Here is a 23774-nt window from a genome sequence, read left to right on the forward strand (position 1 = left end):
CTGGGGAGTGATCGGGGGAAAAGCATACAGGATGAGGCTGGGCCAGTTGTGGGCCAGCACATCTCTGGTCTTTGAAAAATAAATTGGGCAATGATAGTTGTCTTCTGAGGCGAAGAGGACGACCTCTGCCCTCCCGAAAGCATCCCAAATTTTCTGAACTACGAGGGGGTGGAGTGGCCATTCCCTCTGAGGGAAGGTTGTTCTGGGACAACATGTCTGCCCCCCTGTTCAATATGCTCTGAATATACGCTGCCCTAAGTGAGAGCAGGTTGAGTTGTGCCCACTCTAGGACAGTTTTCACTAGAGCTAAGAGGGGCTTGGACGAGAGCCCGCCCTGGTAGTTTATGAAGGACATCACTGTCATGTTGTCTGATCTGACCAGGACATGGTGTCCCACCAGGAGCTTGATATACCACCATCATTTCCAGGCAGGTTCATATGAAGCTCACTTTCCTGGCTGCTGCAAGCGCCGAAGGCCGATTGGCCATTGCACAGAAGTCCCCAGCCCATCTTGGAGGTGTCTGTGAAAATGACTTTCCTCTTGCACATAGTCCCTACAGCCATGCCTTGTTGTTTCAACCAGTGGGGGTTCATCCAACGAGCCAGGGTTGCAAAGCATGCCTAGTTCACTTTGAGCAAGCAACGACTGTGCTGTCAGGCTTGGGGCGGTACCTGCGGTTTCAGCCAGAACTGCAGTGGGTTCATAAGGAGCAAACCCAACTACAGGACTGGTGATGCTGAGCTCATGAGACCTAGCATCTTTTGAAATGCTCGGAGCGGCAGAGAGGTCCTGGGCGTAAAAGTTTCCGTGAACTGCTGAATGGCCAGGGATCGCTCTGGCGAGACTACGGCCCTCATGCAGGTTGAGTCAGTAATTATCCCCAGGAACGAGATACATTGGCTGGGAGATAATGAGCTCTTGGGAAAATTGACCCTTAGCCCCAAGCGCTCTAAAGGCAGACGACGCAGTACGAGTGTAGTACAATTCGCATAATTCCCAGTCTGAGGACGTGAACAGCTCTGAATATAACATCACATGTTGTCATCGCCTGTGTTGTTTTTATATATTGGTTTATCTCTTCTGCTAGACTGAAACATTCACAATCTTTAAATACGAAACCATAAAATATTATTTGTATCATTTTTAAATTTTTAATAATTACCTTATCACCTAATAATCTAAATAAAGAGTGAAATTAAAAAAAAAAGTATTTTAATATTTATTGGGAAAATTATATATCAATCTTTACATCAAAGTCCCTCATTTGTGGTTAAATGTCCCTCCATTGACTACATTTGCAACTACCACCATGATGCTTCAAAAAGTTTATAAAAAGATCGGAAAACTAATCCATATGAATTCGATTTAGTCCAAATTTTCTGAAGAGACTGTCGTTTTTATGATAAACAGATTTAATTTAGGCTTTTTACTCACATGTAAACACTGATCAGCGAACATAAGTAGAAGCTCAGCTTAACATGAATGATGCACAATAACAAACCTCTTCTTGAAGCTTGAGTTTGGAAGGACATGAGGGTGAGTAATTAATGACATAATTTTAATTATGGGGTGAACTAACCCTAAGTGCTCAAGTCAATTTTATTTATATAGTGCTTTTCACAATGGACATTGTTTCAAATCAGCTTTAGAGAAAAATAATTTCTCAAATTTTGTAAGGTCCTCATTTAACGGTGCATTTTAATGGCATTCAATTTTTTTTTTCCCACAGGGCCAAAAGTGCACATAGAATCACCAATAAACAGTCAGTAAAGACTTCTTGGTAAATATATGGCTATTTACTGGTTAATTTTAAAGAGGCATCTGTTTGACTGACATAACCATTACTTTCTATTCTGAAGCGCTGTGGAGCTTCAGACATGTAGCTGAATGCTATTTAAATGCTGTTTTAGTCTCTGCTCCAAAAGAACAAAAAGCTTTTTGCTCAATTGACTGAAACAACTAGCCTGGAATATTGTTTGTTCCTCCATGGACAGCAGATAAGAACCTATCAATCTTAGCTTTTGTCTGCTTGCCAAAGTTTCCATTATGACACAAAAACAATGTGCTGGTTGTTTGTTCTTCAAACCATACAAAAGCTTGCAAAAGAACCAATTTCCTTAGGCTGTCATCAATGAGAAACTCATTTTTCTTGCTCCATCCATTTAGAAATGCAAACAACAGAAAAGTAAGACTCATTATCTGCCTGTCCTGAAGAACTAAATACATCTGAACACCTGGACAATGCTGGAATAAAAATGAGAAACAAAATTAGAAAGGACATTTAAAAAGACATATAGATTCTACATTGATGCATAAAGCATGTAGGCCTATTTGTTGTTCACTGGATCCTAATGAGGAATATAAAGAGAATTACCGAAAAAAAAAAAAAACAACTTTTGGGTGAATCTCATGAAAACGTCTTCGTCATATTGCAGTCCTTAAGCTACACCACAAAAAAAAAAAAAAAACACATTTCTGCATTTCCTCACACAAGAAAAATTAAGGAGAGTAAAATATTTTATAATATTCTAAAATAGGATAAATCGAGCTCTTATTGGCAAAAAAAAAAACATCAACTTTGATGATGCTTTATACATTAAGTGTTCATACTCTTGAGAAATGATACCATTTCCAGGCCTTATCATTCTACCCCAAGATCCACAGACATTCAAAATTATATGTAATAAAACTGTAAATCGGCTTCTCATTTTTTAAACCATGGACCTGGTGGTTGCTAAGTGAGACATTAATAGTAATCAAAGATAATAATGGGACTAGCGTTGCTTTAAGCAACACATAAATCCCAAAATAGAGATGCGGAGCAGAGATGTTTCTCTTATTTATTGGCCCTTTAAATTCATTCAGGACATTTAATCATTACGTAAATTGGGTGCATTTTTCAAGAGCTAATTAAAATGTAGGAAAAATATACATCATACAACTCTATCCGTATAAAAGTTCTTGAAATGTTTCAATTAGGAAACCTAAACCACAGTAGAATCTTCTACATTTTGGACCTCTACAATATGGAAATTATCTTCTGAATGACATATTTTGAGTTAACTTGACTATATCAGTTCTTGTAACCCTGGCATTTTATCATCTAGCATTACCTAAGGCAGATACTTACAGCCTAATAAGGAAATATTGCAGTATCATGAATCAAAATTATGCAGTTTCAGTTGTATAGGGGCACTTTATACTAGAGAGTTTGAAAAAACTAAACGGATTAAAACTATAATAAAACTCTTGATCAACCGTCATGTGAATCTTGATATAAAATGCAATAGGATTTCTACATTTCTGAAGAAAAGGTAAGTAAGATACATTTGAGTGTGTTGAAAATGTCATAATGTTACTCTGTGCGTTCGCTTGGTGGCTGCTATAAGACACTAATTGCACACTGGAGTAAGTTAGATTGATATTAGATCATCATTAATAAATGCTGGATGGCTTGTGTTGTTATATGGCATGCAATTAATTTTAAAACATTGTACGAAGGAGAGAATGCTGCAATACATCCAATTATGTTATGTTAGCCACTTGACAAAATAGTGTTGTCTCTGAGGCATGATAAATACATTGTACTCATGGAAAATCAAGAAAACGAGATTCAAACAACAGGCCTAAGACTAAATGTGTTGAGCTATATAATAATGATTAGTTTTCTGTCTATAAATGTATCCAAACAGTTGCTCACCTGTCTAATAAAACATAATATATTAAAGGGTCTTTGGTGTTTCCATGGTTTCTACAAAATAAAAATCGAAATAGAGGGTAAAGCAGGTATGATGTAATTGATAGGCGACCCACAAACATGGTCCATGTCCTGGTTAAAATTGCTTATTTCTCTGGATTTAAACATTCTTGGAAACATCTGGGATAATGTAAGTACACAAGTCAACAAAATATATAACACTGTTCTAGTGGTTTTTGGATATTTTCATCCAAACATCTTACATATTGTACCTTTGAATATCAAGTCCAACTCTCAACAATCCTATGGAAAATACAATTATTTATTAAAAAAATAAATAAACAACATCAAAATCAACCCATTATTAATAGAGGACCAACTTATGGTCCTTCTATTTGCATAAATGTAAGCTATGCATTTTTTATGAAGTTCTCAAACTAACTAAATACTAATCTTCCCCCTTGAACAAACTCAAGGCAAGCACAAGTTTGTCGAGGCTTAATTCGCTCTAGGGTGTGAACAGCAGACTCAGCAGATGAAACAACCGTGCACTGGATTTATAAGACTAATGGAGTCATTTAAAATTCATTTCTCCAACACCAACGTAGTTGGAGCACTAGTCAGAGATTACTTAAGAAATTTCACAAACAATCTTTCACATTCAATGAAATCCTCTACAAGACATTTATTAGGGTGGCTTTGCAGTATGACAGTTTTAAGTTCACACTTTTGATTTAAAGAAAACATGACTGGAGAATACATTTAGATTTAAGGAGGATAAAAAGAAGAAGAAGAAAAAAAAAAAAAAGATGAAACACCATATTACTAATAGTTCATAATTCACTTTACAGCTATAAAAAATAGGGGGAGGGAAGTATTTGACCCTGCAGCTGTGGATAGAGGAAGTGTCTCACTCCTTCCTGCGTTTCTTCTCGTGGTCGTAGTCTTTTGAACGCCCACTAGTGGATGCCCTTTTGGAGCCTCCGTGCTGCTTGGCTTCCTCCAAGAACTTATCCAGACCGAAAGGATCTTCCTCAAACTGCACAGGCCCGTCACGGCGGGGGCCATGGTCAGCACCTGAGAACTCCCGATCAGGAACAAACCTGGAGAGAGAAGGGAAATGGTTCAACTGAATGCACCAGGAGGCTAGTATTAGGGATACACCGAAAGTCAGTCCACTATGGTTTCGGACACCACTACAAATGGATGTCCATCTGACATTTCATACAGTCGACTGATGATGAATATGATGCAGGGCAGCAACTCACGATATGATATAACCTTATAGAATGCAGTTAGAATGTCCATAAAATTCAAGATATGAAAGGTGAAAGGTGATCCATTTGAACCTAGACTTGTGCCGATATTCGGTAATGCGATAAATCGCGATAATGAACATGCACGATATTGTAATCGCCGGCACTTCAGAATACCGTAAATAATTTATTACCAATCATTATTTTTTTATAAGGCAATTAAGAATACTTTACCCATCAATCGTATAAAATGCACAACACCGCTGTATTCTGCGTCAAAAGGACACGCGCTCAGATGTAAACAATCCCAACGTGCACGAGAAGCACATGGCGGAACCAGTGAAGGAGACGAGCTGAATGAAATTGCGCGTTCACTCTCTGACAGCAGAGGGCCCTGATGGAACAGCAGCGTGCAGTGGTTACCACGGAAACCGTGCAAACAAAGTAACTGCGCTAGTGAAGTTTTTAAAATGCTTCAAACAGCCATTAATTTTTTTGTAATCTCAGTGTTCATCACAGCACCAAATACTGAATACTTAAAAAAAAAAAAATCCTTTTAAGTCTTTTTTTCAAACCTAAACATTTTTATATTTTAATCTGGACTACAACATGCCCTAATGATTAGAAATGTTCTGATTATTTGTTATTGTTCAGTAAAACTTTGAAAACATACATCTTCATTAGTTAACATGTTAATTCATTATCACTAAACTGACAATAAAAATACTTATAAAGTATTAATTATTATAAATTAATGTTAATTTCTTAGTTACTATTTAATAACATTACTAAAATCAAAATAACTTATTTAATGGACCTGAGAGAAAACTAACCATGATCAGTTGTGTTTCTAAACTAACATTAACAAAAAAAATTACTTTCTGTAACAAATGTAGCTATTGCTCAATCTTAGTTAATGCATTAAATAGAGTAAAGTGTTATCTGTTGTTCTTTATAGCCTAATTCTTTTGCATTTTAAAAAAAGTTTGAAAATTTCAGTCAGAGTTGTTTTTGTTTTATTACATTGTTTTATTAAACTATAACAAAAATGGTTTTGCAACTTATTTTAATATCGTGATAATACCGTATACTAGTGTTGTCACGGTACCAAAAATCCAGTAGTCGGTACCGATACCATGAAAATTTTACGGTTCTCGGTACCAATTTCGGTACCACAGCAAAATCTATTGGAACTATTTAACTATTTTATATAGCCTATTTTAAAAACATTAAATATGATTTGGAGTGTGTGTGTGTTTGTATATATATATATATATATATATATATATATATATATATATATATATATATATATATATATATATATATATATATATCCTAAACTGGTCCTGGACCAGCATAAACCAGCTCAAACCACCATACCAGCTTCAAAACCTACTTTATCAGCATATGCTCGTTTTTTCAACATGGGTAACAGACGTGTGTGTTCATTTTAGCTCTTTCGTCATTGAAACAACACACTACAGCCTGTAAAACTATGAAATAAATATAGGTAAATGATGGTAACCTAAATAATAAGAAAGCTAAATATTATTTCAAAAAGGATTCGTTTTTTTATTTCCACACAAATATGCGTCATATAGCCAATGTCCCGTTATTATAGTCTTTGATATAGCCACCACTCTGGCCTTTGAGAGGGATGTGGGACACGAGCAGGAAAGAGACCATTTCTCTTTAATAATATCATCATGTTATCTCCTGATGTTACAAGCAACTGACACTTGTTGTAAAAGGTCTGAAGAGCAAGTTTTATCTTCAGACATTCAGGCTATGTTTGATTTTGCGCTGCCAGACAAAGCGAAAGTAAAAAATCACCAGCGTGTGTGAAACGCGCTATACAAATAAACTTGAGGCGCCTTATAAAGTCTAATAAGCGCAAACTGTGTTAAATAGAAATTGACGTGCAAGCAAAAAAGTTTCTACAGGTCCTACAGTGTTTTTCTACTTTACCACAGTAAAGAATGCTAATAGCCTATAATAGGCCTAAATGCGAACGAAAGAAAGAAACGTTTAAATCCCCTGCATAAGTGAAGATTTGGTGAAAAATAGAGTGAAAATAAACAGATTTCATGTTCAGTGGAATAACTAATGGAATATTGTTAAATTCTCTGATAATCGGGTGACCAGATCGCGATTCGCAAAACAATACAAAGCTTAAATGTATGGACTCGCGTACCTTTGTCATTCGGCATGAACCAATATGTTTCCATGGCTGCGATGTCACATTTCATTTCTAACCTATTATTTCTTGTGTAAACAAAGCTTTGTGCTTCACTCGTATCATATTCACGTAAATACTGCCAAAGTCCAATCAGTGGGTACCGAATATACCCGGATTCTCGGTACTACCAGTACTACAGAAATGCTGGTATCGCCACATTTTCAAAATTTCAGTACCGACTTGGAACCGAAGTACCGGTACTTTTGACAACCATACCGTATACCGTGATAAAAGCTTCATCAATTAATTGCAACATGAAAATGTTATACCGCCACATGCCTATTTGAACCGTATATCAGAATGTTCACTGCTAAATTCAAAAGTACTTTTGCACCTTGGCTGGCACTGAGCCAGATATGGATGTGCTCAGTTCTTTTCATCTCACAACTATTCAGTGTTTTCAACCACATAAAGTTTATTTTAAGTTTCAAAATAGAGCACGCATGTAATATCTGAGCCAGTGTAGAGCCATGAGGACACTATATTTGATAGCACGCAAGTTTTGTGGAGAGATTCGTGCTGCACATTACATGGATGCGCTTACGCATTAATGTGTTCTCGCATTTATGTATTACATTGATGCACACTCGACATGCGTTGTTAAAATAGTCATAGTCATAGTAACTTCCTCAAGTGAACTATATTAAAAAAAAAAAAAAAAAAAAAAAAAAAGGTGTGTCTGAAAGCTGCAGTCGTTTTTTTTAATTGGTTAAAATGAATGGAGAATATAATTTTTCCGTGGGTGCTCAGCACATATATAGCCTATAGTTTATAATAGACTATAGTTGACAAGTTGGTGAATAATTTAAATAAAAATACAAAAACTAAATAAAAGTGATACATCTGTCATAGTTACTTAGTAAACTAGCTTTCTTGGTAGCCTTCTGTAAATTAACTTCTCTAATTAATCTGATTAATATAACATCAGTTGACCAGGTTTACTTTCAATTTCATATTTCCATATTGATAAAAGATATAGTTCACCCAAAAATTAAAATTCAGTCATCATTTACTACCCCTTATGGTCCAAAAGTTTATGTAATAAATTCTATGTTGAATCAAATAAAATATTTCTTTCTGAATCTACTTTTAATGTCTGTTTCATGCACGACGATGCACAATGACTTCAAATGATCTTTTGGGAATAATTTCTCAGCCAAATTTGATGTACGATAAATTTGTGTTTAGTTACATTAATTGCCACATCATGTAATTAATTAGATTAAAAATTTTAAATTGCATCCCAGACTAGTTATAACTCGTTTAGACAGCCTAAAATCATGACTTGAGGTAGGCTTAATGCGATAGCCCACTGTGGCACCGCCCTCACTGTCGTTTTAATTTTTTATAGAAGAAAAAAAATATTTCAGTTAGAGAACGGACACTTCAATAAAAACTAAATGTGTCTGCTCAATTCAGCGTGAGCCGAATGAGAGTCGCAGCACAGATCAGCAGCAGTCGGAGATTTCACCTCACTTGGCCCATTTTGCCTCACTCTTGACTGACAAGGCAATGGCGGAAGATTTGTTTTTTGGAAATGTAAAAGCAACCATTTAAGTGAGTTTGTCATTGTACCGTTTTGTTGTGTTTTTCATTAAGAACAATAATGAACCCACTATTCAAGCAATCGGTGCACCTGAATTGGTACACCTGAATTGGTACAGATTTTTACTTTAAAATTAGCATGTTATCATACAGAGCATAAATGGTCTCTCTCCCTCTCTCTCACGTGCTGTAGCCTATACACGTGTACATGCATGCATGTGGGGGAGGGGTGCGATTTTTGAATAAAAAAAAAAAAAAAACAAACAATTCCCAGAGATCATTGAATATTTTTGCTTGAAATGCCAATCCCTAGTATCAGCCTCGTTCTGGAAAAAAGTGGCGTCCCTAATTCTAACCATATTTCTATCATTCAAATGATTCAATGGGGCCTAAGCAAGGTTACAATGATCACCTTAGCATTTTAATTATAGAAGCAGCAATTGCAATTTTCTTGGCCGATTCTGATTTTTTTGTTAGTGTGACCTACCGATACCGATTTTTGCCAATTCCGATTTTCTTTCTAAGAACTATAACAGCATATACAAACAAAAATCTACTTTTCTTCAACACAAAGTTATTTTCATAAAAAATGCAAGTAAAAAGTCAGTAATAAAATAACAAAAACTAATTGCAAACAACTGCATTTTGACAAATTTGTATTTATTTGACTGTTTAAGCGCAGTAAGCCACACATTTTGGTGACAAGATGTTTGAGACCAAAACGGTTTGCACGCTCCACTTATACATATCAAACTTGTGGGAAAGACAAGCACTTACAATTATGTGCAATACAAGCACTATTTACCCGGAGCGAATGAGACAAGTGAGAGAGAGAAGGCGGGTGAGTGTCAATTTGCCATTTGAGAGAAGAGCGCAAGAACGCGCAGCTGACGTTTGTTGCCTTTGATGAAATTGGTGTGTTTTTTTTTTTTGTTTTTTTAATCTGATGTTTTTCTGTAGTTAAAATGCATGCAATTATTCAGTCCAGGTGTATCCATACCTGCTGCTCTGCATGAGGGTGTCCAGGTCGTCCCCATACATGTCCTTATCCGCACTTTTACCAGGCCTATAAATATTCTGTGCCATGTCTCTGCCACTTCTGAAGGGCTGATCATACACATTATACATCTCATCCTCTCCACCGGCAAAACCACTGTCCATCCCCTGAAAAACACAAATAAGTGAGTTTCATACCTCACAGCTATGAAATATGCATCTTACAGTCATTTGTATTGATTTTTTTTAACATGTTATAGTCAATATATATTCAACTAAAAATATATATTTGCACTAGAGATTTTCAATTTCCCACAGTCTGAAAAAAATAAAACAACAAATAAATAGAGACCACACTTTGCTTTTAATTTCCATTTTGACCATTGAGAGCATTGAGAGAATAAATACTTGGTGTGGAATGATGTAGAGCAGGACTTGATTTTATACAATATTAGATTGGATTATGTAAAACAGGCTTTGATATTAACACTGTCCCTGCCAAACAAGGTCTAAGTTTCATCAACAGAAAAAATACAGAGGCAGATAAAGGAGCTAAAGGATTATGGATTTTGTCTTTGTGAATCACAATCATTACAAGTATAGCTTTATTTTAATGTGTTTAATTGCACACGTGTTTAAAAGCACCTTACCATTAAACTGATCTCCTAACTTACCTAAAATCGGTAAGGTGACCAATTTGAGAACAGCAAAGCCCGATAGTTTATTACCTTGCTCTGATTGAAGAGTCTCTGGTCATACTGAGCCTCACTCGAGGTACGGGGGTTTGGCTGACCCAGGGCAATGAGCTCACTGATGTCTCTGTCCTGATCTCTTTGTAGCTTCGACCTGGACAGAACAAAATTACACTAACATCAGCTAAACTCACATTAAAACCTCATAAAAAGAGCCATCAGAGTCATCACGCTACATTACACGTCTCAAACTGGGAATTCTCACACGAACATCTTTTGAGGAAAAAGCATGAATAATTCAAGCTATTACAACTACAGATTAAAAGCATTTTAACAAGTATGACAAGACGGGTCTGAATACGGGATGTGTCAGCTTGTTTCATTAAAAAGGTGCCTGATGTAAAAACAAATACCGGTGGGACTTGTGTGAGATCAGGACAGAAAATAACACAAAAACACGTACATTAAAATGGGATGTGTGCACCAGTTCTACCGGGCCATGAATGATTCAGGGCAAGAGTGTAAAAAATGCATGTACCTCTTATCAGGGGCAGCTCTGGAGATGTTCCTGTCGTGCTGCCTTTCTTTCCTCCTCTCGTGACGGATCTCGTCACGCTCCCTGACTTCTGTGTCCTCACCACCTGAAAGAAATCAAAGACATAGATGTGATCTCGCTAATAGTGACAGCACTCTAATGACAAAAAACCAGGGCCATTTTCAATTTATGAATTAGAAAACTTTTAAAATAAAACATTAAATACATTTTAAACAGACAGACAGCATTTCAAACACTGATTGTTAGACAAATATCTAATATTTCAGGAAAATACCACATATGCCATGTATGATAACATGTATAAGTGTAATTCATAGACATTAAGTGATGGCGTGTACCTTTGTCACCGTGGGCTTTGATACCAGCTCTCCTGTCTCTGGCCATCTTAGCCAACTCTCTCAGCTTCTCCTCTTTCTTTTCTTTCTCTTTCTGGGCCATCTTCTTTTCCACTTGAGCCCTCATCTCCACAGCCTCTCTGGCCTGTACACATCACACAACCAACAACATCAGCAGCATCAAAACACAGTTTAAAAAAATATTGACCATCCCTAGAAAGAACTTCATTTTATTGGGATTTATTTGCATTGTAAAAAGCGAGAATTCACAACCAAAATAAAGCTAGATCTATAAATGCTATCCAAATTTATCAGAGGAATCATGTTATTTATTAATTATTTAATAATAATTTAATAATAATAATAATAATAATAAATGTTCATTTATTTAATTTTTTTTTTTTACAGATGTCATCCTAAGATCATGTTAGCCCCAAATAGTGCTTCAGACATCATTTTGGTCTGAGAAACTATTCTATAATTTTGCTAGAGTTGTGAAGGTATCTTTACTTCTTAAAAGTTCATAAACTTAGCAATGTGGGATTCAGAGTGTTAAGGGATGCAGGAATACGCAGTTTACCTTTCTGTCTGCAATGTACAAAGCCTCAGCCAGCTTGGCAAAGTTCTCATTGATGTGGACGGTCTGCAGGCCTCGTCCGTCAGCAGCCAAACGCTTGTCCAGAGGAATGGTGTAACCCTGAGAAGCAACAATGAGAGGTGTGAGAAAGCAACACGGTTGTATTCATAGTCAATATTTTAAAACAACAATAAACAGCTGAATAATTGATGAAGCCTCAACATTACCTTTGCGTTCTTCCAGTTGGAAATACAGGGTGGAATCTTCCACTCCTGCTGTTCTTTCACTGTCATCTATAAAAAAGGAAGGAAAAACAGGAATGTTTTGAGGTTAGTTGAGATGTTCTTAGAAATGTTTCCTCCAGACATGTTTCTGTGGATTCTGAGTGTAAACAAAGCCAATGAATATCAATGTTGGGATTGATAGTTGGCAGAAACCAGACTCCTACCTTTCTGCTTGGAGAGTGCATGACTGGAGCAGGAGGGGATGGAGGTCCACGAGGAATTTTCTTATTGATTCTGTTAGAAAACACAAACATTGAGTTTCTTGTGTTTTTCCCACACACTACATCTCACTTAAATCTCAGATTAAGTTGACATACTTGAATCGTGGTGGTTCCATTGGATCTTTCTGCATTTCCACCATACGGATGACTCTCTGTTTTGCTCCAGAGTTAAACGCAAGTCCTTGCTGGGAGGGTGTGTACCTTTAAGAAATATAAGAACAATTTATGTAACTTTTGTTAACTCAAATAACTCAACATCATCATCTTGCAGTGCAAACAATTGCAAAAAATTGAAACATTCAAGACTTAAAAGTAATTTTGCAGGTTCAATACAAGCTCTGTCGAGAGTATCTGAGGCACAACATCGATTACCACAGAAAATAATTGACTCCCCCACAAGTGCTGTTAAAGCAAAAATCATTACAGTAACGCAGTTAAAATGGAAATGCAAGGGGGCAACTATTCATACCTCATAAACGGATGATTTAGACAATTTTAAAGCTCAAACAATAAAAAGGATTTTACTGAATCCATGCTTGAGCTAGAACAAAAATTCAAGCTGCACATTACAGGTTTTAAACACTGACATGCTTTACTTGATATTAACCAAGCGACAAGTTTAAATAATTTTCTGTTGTAATCAACGTCATACTGTCGATATACAGGTGCTGGTCATATAATTCGAATATCATGAAAAACTTTTTTTTATTGTAAATTATTTAAAAAAAATGAAACTTTCATTTATACTAGATTCCCTACATGTAAAGTAAATTTTTTTTAATTTGTTGATTAGAGCGTACAGGTAATGAAAGTCCAAAATCTAGATATTAATATCTAAATATTAGAATATTTACATTTGAGTTTCATTAAATTACCACCCCTACAGTATAAATTCCGGGTATCTCTTGTGCTTTGAAACCACACTAATGGGGAAGACTGCTGACTAGGCAATGGTCCAGGAGACAATCATTGACAACCTCCATAAATAGAGTAAGTCACAGAAGGTCATTACTGAACGTGGTGGCTGTTTACAGAGTGATGTATCAAAGCATATTAAACGCAAAGTTGACTAGAAGGAAGAAATTGGGTAGGCAAAGGTGTACAAGCAACAGGGATGACCACAAGCTTGAGAATACTGTCAAGTAAAGCTGATTCAGACACTTGGGAGAGCTTCACAATGAGTCAAATGAAGCCTGAGTCAGCGCATCAAGAGTCACCACACTCAGACATCTTCAGGAAAAGGACTACCAAGCCACTTCTGAAACAGAAACAACATCAGAAGCATCTTACCTGGGCTAAGGAGAAAAAGAACTGGACAGTGACCAGTGGTCGAAAGTCCTCTTTTCAGATAAAAGTAAATTTTGCATTTCATGTTGAAATCATGTTCCCAGAGTCTGAAGGAAGACTAGAGAGGCATAGAATCCAAGCTGCTTGAAGTCTAAAGTGAAGTTTCTGAAGTCAGTAATGATTTGGGGGGCCGTGATGTCTGCTGGTGTTGGTCCATTGTGTTTTATTAAGTGCAAAGTCAATGCAGCCATCTTCCAGGAGATTTGGGAGCACTTTATGCTTCCATCTGCTGACAAGCTTTATGGAGATGCTGATTTCCTTTTCCAGCAGGACTTTAGCACCTGCCCACATTGCAAAAACCACTTCTAAGTGGTTTGCTGACCATGATATTACTGTGCTTTATTGGCCAGCCAATATGCCTGACCCCTGAATCTATGGGATATTTTCAAGAGAAAGATGAGAAACAGTCGATCCAACAATATACAGATGATCTGAAGGCTCAATAGTGCCTCAGCAGTGCCACAGGCTGATCACTTCCATGCCACACTTCACTGATGCTGTGATTTGTGCTAGGAGCAAGTCATTTGCTGTAATATGTGTGACCAAGTATTGAGTGTACAAATGAACATACTTTAAAGAACTTGAACTTTTCTGTTTTGAAAATCCATTTTTTGATTGATCTTAGGAAATATTCTAATATTTTGAGATACTGGATTTTGGACTTTCATGAGCTGTACGCTCTAATCATCAAAAAAAAAAAATTTACAATAAAAAAAAAAAAGAACTTTTTCACGATATTCTAATTATAATGACCAGCACCTGTAGCTCATCTTGTAGCAAACCCAGAACATTTATTCAAACTCTAAATTTAAGAGCATTTTTTAGTGGAACTGGTCTTACCGAATATACTGTGCTGGGGCCTGTTTGTCTGCAGCACGTACAGGCATGGCCGCTGCAATTTTCTGCGATACCTGTTTCTCCAGAGCTGATCTGGTTTTTTCTGTAATCTACAGCAGGAGGAAACAGGAACATTAATTCATGCTGGCTTGGCTTCATAATTATTGAAAGTCACAAGGATTATGGTTTGATTAAAAATAACAAAAGCACATTACTGTGAAAATTAGGCCTAATAAACCTGCTTCTTCTTACTTCAATAACTACTAGTACTAAGAAAAACCTTTTCTGCAATACTGTTTACCTTATTAACAGTTATATCCTTTAATTTGTATTAATATTTTATAGTATTCAATATATTACAAGGAATGCACATAGCAATCATTACAACTATTTTGTACTGGGATAACAAAACTGATATTAATGATTAAGAAATTCCACTGGTATTGGTATTGACTAATGCCATTATTGTTAAAACCCTATTTTAGCTTAGGGCTTGAGATTACAAATTACAATTTCGAACATTTTGTTGAACTTAAATTCCTACATTCGAATACAAAAACTGAGCATTTTAATTATAGGTCAGCATCAGGCAGCTTTAACAGTGGTGCATGAGATGCAATGATAATGTAAAAGTCATTGTTGCATTTTAATGTTTTGCTAGCCTACCCAGTTATTCCCACAAGATGCGGAGCTGCTGCGTAAGTCATTCAAAACATTGCAGAAATAGAGCAGCTCAATGCGGAGAAGATCTTGGTTACATCCAACCCGTAATCAAGCCGTTCACACAGAACACATTTTCTGCGCTTATTTGCCATTGTGTGCTAGACAGACATCTTTGACTGTTGAACTTGTGTCAACAAAGTAAAAAAAAACCTTTTAAAAACCACGTCTCTAAACATTGTAAGGTTTTTTCACCCATTCCACTGCATCTCATGTTTTTAAACGCTAAAGTACTCTGTGATCAGCGCTTCGGCTCTATGTATTAAACTACGCATAAATAGATTAAGCTGTTATGTTAATACATGATAATTGTTAATGCAGTTTACGAAATGTGATTTAAATGCTATGCAATTTTATTTTAGTCTTTCCATTTCATTGCTTTGAATAATGTAATGCAGGGCATTAAAAAAAAAAGTTTTCTAAAAGCTTTTTCTCCAAATTGAAATGCCTTTTTAAATTCAAACATAATTTGAATACTAGTAAAATTTAAGTAAAAGATTCAAATTTAGTTTTTCAGCCATTTCGACAGCCCTGTTTCAGCCTGTAGTAAATATCTACATTTTAAACTGTTCTCAGTCAAACGAGGCTGTGTTATATCAAAGTCCCTTTTAAAAAAAAAAAAAGAAAAGTTCACTCGGCGGCTATATTTGTAACGCCTCTGGGTAACTATTTCAGGTATCCAAGACCAAGTCCTATCTATTTCAATAGAAGAATCCTGAAATCTCAAAAACTTGGCGAACTCACAATTAAATAACATTTCAAATCGGCAACAAAATCTGACATGAACTGTCCCATAAATGTTGTTTCCTATGCTCAAATAGCATTAAAAAAAACCCAAATAACTTATTTTTCAGGCTAGACTAGCCAATGCGCATGTGCAGTCCTAAGCGCGAGTCTCAGGTTTCTATGGGAACCGGAGCTACTAACGACAGCTGCAGTGACAACAACTTTATCAATTAGCGATTGGCTCTTTTAATTAGAAGGCTGGATGTATTCCTGCACATTGATCGTAGCAGTTTCTCCTATTCACGTGAACAGTCTTTCTATATCTATAGTCTTTGGTTATATCTCACCTCTTTCACTGCCTCTTCATCGGGTTTCTGCAGCTCAGGAGCATCTTCATTTAGTACTTCCTTAGGAAGCATGTCTGTGTATTTACTAAATATGACCTGAAACAAACAAACAAACAAACAAACGAAAGAATCAAAAGACATCCTCTCCACGTGTGATCCACTGAATATATGAACAATTCAACAACAGAAGAAGATGACGCACCTTGTCTTTGTTTTGACCTTGCCTAGCAATGGCGTCATATTTGATCTTGCCCTCTGCATCCACCTGCACTGCCAGAGCATTGGAGGTCCTTTTCTTCCTACCCATTTCCAGAGGATACTGGGCCACATGGATCTCTGGAAAAGCTCCACCATCTCCAAAATCCTTCAAAATAATGTAAGATTACCAAAGCAATTTACAGTATGATTTATTCAGAGTAGGAAACTAACATCTGCCACCAGGCAAAACCATTTTTTTTTTGGCGGATATTTTTTCGTGATCTACCTACCACTGTGGAGGGTGACCTGCCCCAGATTGGCCTGATGTGAAATGCTGTTGTGCATGAGGAACACAAAAGCACCCCAGGTTCACATTTTGACATTTATGAAGTTCAATTACTTCAATGCCTTTAACGCAATTACAACATTGCTTAAAGGGTTAGTTCACCCAAAAATGAAAATTCTGTTATACTCTCCCTCATGCCGTTCCACACCGCAAGACCTTCGTTAATCTTCGGAACGCAAATTAAGATTTTTTTTAAATCCGATGGCTCCGTAAGGCCTGCATAGGGAGCAATGACATTTGCCTTACCGAGCCATTGGATTTCAACAAATATATTTTAATTTGTGTTCCGAAGTTGAACGAAGGTCTTATGGGTGTGGAAAGGCATGAGGGTGAGTAATAAATTACATTATTTTCATTTTTGGGTGAACTAACCCTTTAACTGTCATCGGTAAATTAAAACATTAATTGCATCAGCTTGCAAGTGTGTCCCATCAGGTAATCAAAAGTTCCACATACACTTGTGGTCTTCACACCGACTTTAGCTATATACAGGAAATACAGTATGCGTGGGTATTGGGACAATGCAGCTCTTCAGTTGACAAAAAGTTTTCTGTCTTAGTGTACTCTGTGTGCACATTAATTTAGAATAAGGATTAAACTGACTGGAACTGATCAGGATCAGAATAGAGTATTGGACAGATGTTTATGGTAAGGGGACAACTCTAGTGTATGCATATGTGTATATGTATTTATATTCGCATGCAAAAATAATATTTAATCAAATCATAAATAATATTCTATTGCAGTACCTCTAGTGCCCGGGGCACCCATGATTTTCTGAAGCCGTAAGGAGGAGGTTCTCTGCGGGTGGAGACCAAAGCAGTGGATTGCGACCTCTGAACACGACACCTCTCCTCTGCCTCCAGTTGGTCCTGGGACAGTTGGGTGGGTGCAGGGAGAAAACTACAAGATGAAGAAAAAAAAAAAGAAAAGAAAAAAGTGAGGTCAACCGAAACTATTATACAGTCAGGTGATCCCTATTAATTGGATGTAAACTTACATACATACACAACAGTATGTGGGTGTATGATGTAGGAACTGCAAACAAAGGTAAAGTTGGTTTTATATTCGCACATTCGGACATCCGTATTCAATAGCCTTGTTAATCACACTACATTGGGCATTCACAAGTAAATATGCCATTAAAACAATACTTGCCTATTTTGATCGACTGTGAAAAATGTAAGTTGACAATCGTTGGTTGTCAATATCATGTCGCTACTTAAAATTGCTCAAAATAAAACATTAATTTATTGCACATTTTTTGGAAAGTCTGAATTTATCATAAGTCCGAATGTGATAAATTAAAACCAACTTTACCCAAGTCTGCAAACACTGTGCATGTCAAACAGAGAGAATCTGTATTTAAAAAAAGCGACAAATTTTTCCTTAACATAGGCAAATTTTAATTGTCACAAAGTACAAGAGGTAACGTTACCCATTTGCTTTAAGGAATAGAAATGTAACAAATGCATTTTAAGCCTTTTATAAAGAATTGTATGAGCGTGGATTATAAATGGCGAATATTGGTTTGATATTCATGTATGTATCAGAAATATTCTGTTTTTTTGTTTTTCCTGTGGTCGTAGCATTAGCCTCTTAGCACTCACAGTGATACAAACACCGCAGGCCTCAGCGCATCACATAACATAATTCAGGTAATAAAGAACGCAAATTATAAACAAACTTCACATGTGGACACATAAAAACACGTAAACCTCTTTATATTGATATTTAATGTAAAAGTGGAAACAAAAACCTTTAAAAACAGCTTCAGTGCTACTTACCTCGCCAGCGACATCTTGTCGTTTCTGTGCGCACGTTCTGACGTCAGGCCACTGAGATAACGTCTCGCGATGTTTGAAGAAGAGAAGGGTAGGTTGCTACTTTAATGAAAAGGTGCATTTAAAGAGTAGTTGGTCTATATTGATACGAATATACTTAACGACATTGTAACATATTTAGATATATGTTTAGCATATATACTAGCCATCTTAAGAGGCCAAGAAGCCCCCTGGTAAACATTTACAGAATAAATGACTGTTATCATAGGCCTATCATTCTTATAAGTATCATTACTAAGCTATACAAAAATAAATAATAAGTTATAAGTTAATAATTGAATACGATGACAGGTGAGGCAAAATCCCAGGGAAAGCGATTAATCTGAAAGGAACATTTACTCATTTATTTCATTGCTCATATTTTAATAGAAGATAAATTAAAATTGAATGATTTCATTAAATTAGCTTTTTAATTAAAAGCAAAGACATTGAACTCATAAAATTATTGAATATTAATACAGTGATTTACAAAAATATTAGATCAATTAACCTCAAAACGGTTTAATCTGACTAAATCTCACAAATATGATATCAGAATCAGAAAGAGCTTTATTGCCAAGTATGTTTGCACACATGAAGCTTCCAGTACACAGAGACAATGACACACAGATAGTAAATAATAATAATTATATATATATATATATATATATATATATATATATATATATATATATATATATATATATATATATATATGTGTGTGTGTGTGTGTGCGTGTGTGTGTGTGTGTAGGTGTGTGTGCGTGTGTGTTTGTGTGCGTGTGTGTGTGTGTGTGTGTGTGTGTGTGTGTGAATAAGACATATGTGTAAATATAAATAAACAAAACAGAAAAATTTGCAAAATCATCTATGACCCTATCTACTGTCAACTTTGTAGTTCAGCAAACATCTAGTTTGGTCTTTGATATTGTTGGTGCTTTACAAAGACAGACAATGTCATTCTTACAAAGGATTGGCCAAAGTGAGACTCCTGAAGGTCAACAGCTGAATCAGCAATTTGCAAATGCAGCCAAACCATTTCAGTGCTTGGATACTGAACACAAGCAGATGAAATACTTTGTTCAAGCTGGGTACCTAGTTCAGCCAGTGGAGGAGCCTCTCCCTGGTGTCTCATACACCCAGCAGAGGGACTCGCAGACAGGGATTGTAAAACAGGTGGCAGTGCAGGATACTTTTCAAAGGATTCCTTTACGTTCACTACTGAAACTCATTCTTGAGAGTCCAGGACAATGGAGAAGATAATGGAGTGGAAAAGAAAGCTAAGTGACTCAAACAATCTGGATGACACCACTGTGTTCAAAACAAGTCCTGTTTTCCTCACTGAGCCCTCTGTTCCTCTTCTGTTGTATAATGATGACTGTGAAATGGTTAATCCACTAGGCTCTAAGACTTCAATCCACAAATTGGGACTCATCTATTTCACTCTTAAATGTCTTCCCTCAGAGTAGCTTTCAAGTCTTGATTCTCACTTTCTTTTGGCAGTGTATAAGGCAGATGATGCCAAAACGTATGGTATAGATGCTATGCTGAAGTCAGTTGTTGATGATATCAATGATTTGGAAACAAATTTTGCATTTTGCACAACTTGAAATACTTCCATGTGACAGAAAATGTAGCACCAGATATTATGCATGATATCCTTGAAGGAGTAGGTGCATATGAAGTTAAATTGGTATTAGGCTCTCTCATCTCTCAGAAGGTAATAACCTTAGACCAGGTTAATTACCGAATTACAAGCTACGATTATGGCTTCTGTGATTCTTCCAACAAGCCATCCACAATCCGACCTCAAGAAATAAAAATACCAGACAGTTCAATGAAGCAGACAGCAGCACAAATGTGGTGCTTGTTAAGGCTTCTTCCTTTGATGATAGGAGATCTAATTCCAGAGGGAAACAAATACTGGGAGCTCTTGCTGCTTTTGTTGACCTGTATGGAATATATTTTTTCTCCATCCTTAACAGAAGATGCAGTATTATTTCTCAGACATCTTCTTCATGAGCATCACAGCCTTTTCCTGGAACTCTTCCCTGATAGACATCTACAACCAAAACATCATTTCATGCTGCATTATCCAGGTGCCATAAGGAGACTGGGCCCTCTGATGCACTACTGGTCCATGCGCTTGAAGGGCAAGCATGTTTTTTTTGTGTTTTTTTTAAAGGCTTGCCCATGTCACATGTAACTTCAGAAACATTTGCAAAACAATGGCCTTCAGGCATCAAATGTTTTTATGTTACATTCTTTTGTCTGATCACCTATTTACACATCACAAAGAACTTGGTCCTGGTTGCACTACTCCACTTGCTTCCATTGAGGGATTTGATCAATTCTGCCACAGATTTGAACATACTCCATCGTTGACTGAAGTGTACATACCCTCTTGGGTGAAGTGGAAAGGGACAGAATATCATCCAGGAATGACCCTCCTTGTGTCTCATTCTCCAGATGGTGAACCTCAGTTTGGAACAATTCAGAAGATTGTGGTTTTTGAGTCTGTCATCAAGTTCATTGTTAGGAAATGGGACACAGTAGGATTTGAAAGACACTATTTTGCATGCTGCGTAATTCCCACTACTGTCATTGACTCTATTGATGTTGACTCCATTTGTTCTGGCCTTGCCATTTCTTTGAGGTCAAGTGACCTCTTATGGCTATATGGAGTATAGCTGGAAGATTGCAGAGTGTGACCTCATTAATGAGGGACAGTGATGTCATTATAATCAGACTAAATCATCCTGTGAGTTAGAGACACTTGGGCTGCGTTCCACTCCAGTTTTAGACACGCACTCGCGAACTTCCCTACACACTTCCCCTCGGGGGAATCCCTGCCGCCATTTTGAAGTGCGTTCCACTTCGTGAAGTGGACGAGGGAAGTTTACATGGACAGACCCTCGCTCCCTCGATTTTAACCGAGGGAGCGAGTCTACTTCACATGTACACTTCAGGAAGCTCCATAACCCACAATGCAACATGATTATGACATCACCGCATATCGCATTTAATTTACCCTACCACAAACAATTCTATGATATATTAATAATTTTTTTAAACATTTAAAACTCACATATATACATATAGAATGCTGTATTAAACAAATTTGTAAGGGGAAAAAATAAATAATAAATCAGCTCCATTGCGGATTCCAAGTGATCAAGGGCTTAGGATATTCCAGTTCAGCCCATACAAAGGTTCCGCCAGAAGTGGGCACTCGTGCAACGAAAGCAATGACGTACATCCGAGTCAACGAGACCGAGGGAAGTTAGCGAGGGAAGGGCATTTAAAAACCGAACTGGAACGCAACCTAAGAGGTTGCATATGTTGTGGACATCTTAATCTAAGGACATCTTTTGTTTGGAGTTGTTGATGGGGCATTCTCTGTAAGTTTTTCTGGTTTTGTTATTTCTTGTATTTTGTATATTGAAAATTGAAGTTTGATGTTGATTAGAACAGTATGTTCCGGCAAGTCTTCATGTGACATTGTTTAACATTTTTTGATGACTTTTTGCTTGTCAATTGTGTTCACATGTAATCTGATGCCAATTTATTGGTTTATGTATTTGTATTTCCAGTTTCACACCATTCATTCAGTAAACAATCTCAACATCACTTCGTGGTTCCGGGAGTTATTGTGTGATGGGGTTTAACTTGCTGGATAATTGAATATGGACTCAATGAGGCCAGTACAGTGAAAAGAGAGCTACAATCAAGAATCTTGATGTCCTGATTGACTTGTGCCCATCTGAACATGGCAACAGGAGTAAAGTGTTTTGTTTGAAGATGTTTCATACATGTCACATCTACCAGAGATTCCAAAGTTAGAGTTTCCAGAGTCTTCTGATGGATATGGAGCACTCCGATCTAGAAGTACGATCTGTAGCCTCTTGCTCAGCTAAGTCATCTCATTCGACCAAGTCAACTAAGTCCTCCTGTTCAACTAAGTCATCAGTGACTTCAAATGCCAGCATGGTTGCTGCCAAGGCACGTGCAAAGGCTGAGGCAGCCTTGGCTCGTGCTTCGTTTTCAAAGAAAGAAATTGAAATAAAAACAGAAAAAGCCCGTTTAGAAGCTACTTTGGATGCGCTGGAGAGAGAGCGGGAAGCAGAAGCTGCTCTAGCTAAAGCTGCTGTAATGGAGGCTGTGGCTGTGAAATTAGAGTCAGAGAGTCAAGGCTTTACTCAACTTCTACCTGAGCAGAGCAAACAACAACGCACTCAAGAGTATGTGAGTAGATTAAGTGGCAATGCTCAAAGCATGAATGTACCAAGAAATGCATCTTCGCATAACATCGGTAATCCACACATAGATGCTTCTAACTTACCTGCAGACCAGGGATTGGATAATAGACCAGCCTCACAGGGTCATCCAATGCAGAGCATTCCTGCAGATAATGCCCATCCCAATCATCATAATTCTATTAATGGTCATTCACATCATGCTGTGGATACTCCAGCTAGTATTCTCTATCCTGGTCAACCTGGCCGTTATCGAGTCAGTCCTGCTCGTCAATATGGTGACACTCCTTCAACAGATTTTGTAAAATATCTAGCAAGAAGCCAATTTGTGTCATCTGGTCTTACAAGATTTGACGATAGACCTGAGAATTATCTATCATGGAAATCATCATTCATTAGTACCATTGAGGCCTTGGATCTCACAGCAGGAGAGGAGATGGATCTTCTGATTAAATGGCTGGGTACAGACTCGGTACAACATGCTCGACGTATTAAGTCTGTAAACATAAGGAATCCATCTGCAGGATTGAACAAGATATGGCAAAGGTTGGAAGATACGTATGGGTCACCAGAAGCAATAGAAGGTGCTCTGTTTATCAAATTGGAGAAATTTCCTAAAGTAGCACCAAAAGAATATCAAAAGCTTATGGAGTTAAGTGATTTGCTTTCTGAATTTGAATTTGCAAAGCAAGAAGGATATCTGCCAGGGCTGTCATATCTTGATACGGCCAGAGGAGTAAACCCCATAGTTGAAAAGCTTCCGTATGGACTCC

The 23774-nt window shown here is 37.0% G+C and overlaps 1 protein-coding gene across 1 annotated transcript; it reads right to left on the minus strand.

Annotated features, from left to right (window-relative positions):
* Nucleotides 1-4023: 4023 nt before the first annotated feature.
* On the minus strand, nucleotides 4024-18765 carry snw1 (SNW domain containing 1). Its single transcript, XM_067383392.1, has 14 exons — nucleotides 18711-18765; nucleotides 17673-17826; nucleotides 16582-16743; nucleotides 16380-16475; nucleotides 14590-14696; nucleotides 12499-12603; nucleotides 12346-12415; nucleotides 12125-12190; nucleotides 11901-12017; nucleotides 11324-11465; nucleotides 10968-11070; nucleotides 10466-10583; nucleotides 9742-9905; nucleotides 4024-4801 (listed from the first exon to the last, which is right to left on the minus strand). Exons 1-14 carry the CDS (start codon nucleotides 18722-18724, stop codon nucleotides 4609-4611), a joined length of 1611 nt encoding a protein of 536 aa, XP_067239493.1. The 5' UTR covers nucleotides 18725-18765; the 3' UTR covers nucleotides 4024-4608.
* Nucleotides 18766-23774: the final 5009 nt, after the last annotated feature.

This window comes from Chanodichthys erythropterus, chromosome 4, assembly GCF_024489055.1.
Source record: "Chanodichthys erythropterus isolate Z2021 chromosome 4, ASM2448905v1, whole genome shotgun sequence".
Lineage (NCBI taxonomy): Eukaryota > Metazoa > Chordata > Actinopteri > Cypriniformes > Xenocyprididae > Chanodichthys > Chanodichthys erythropterus.

What these genes read in the sequence shown, in the direction of transcription:
- snw1 (XM_067383392.1), bottom strand. An exon ending in ATGAAGAGGCAGTGAAAGAG is followed by an intron (nt 14,697 to 16,379) that starts GTGAGATATAAC and finishes CTCCTGCTGTAG; the next exon opens with ATTACAGAAAAAACCAGATC. An exon ending in CCAACTGGAAGAACGCAAAG is followed by an intron (nt 12,018 to 12,124) that starts GTAATGTTGAGG and finishes GTTGCTTCTCAG; the next exon opens with GGTTACACCATTCCTCTGGA.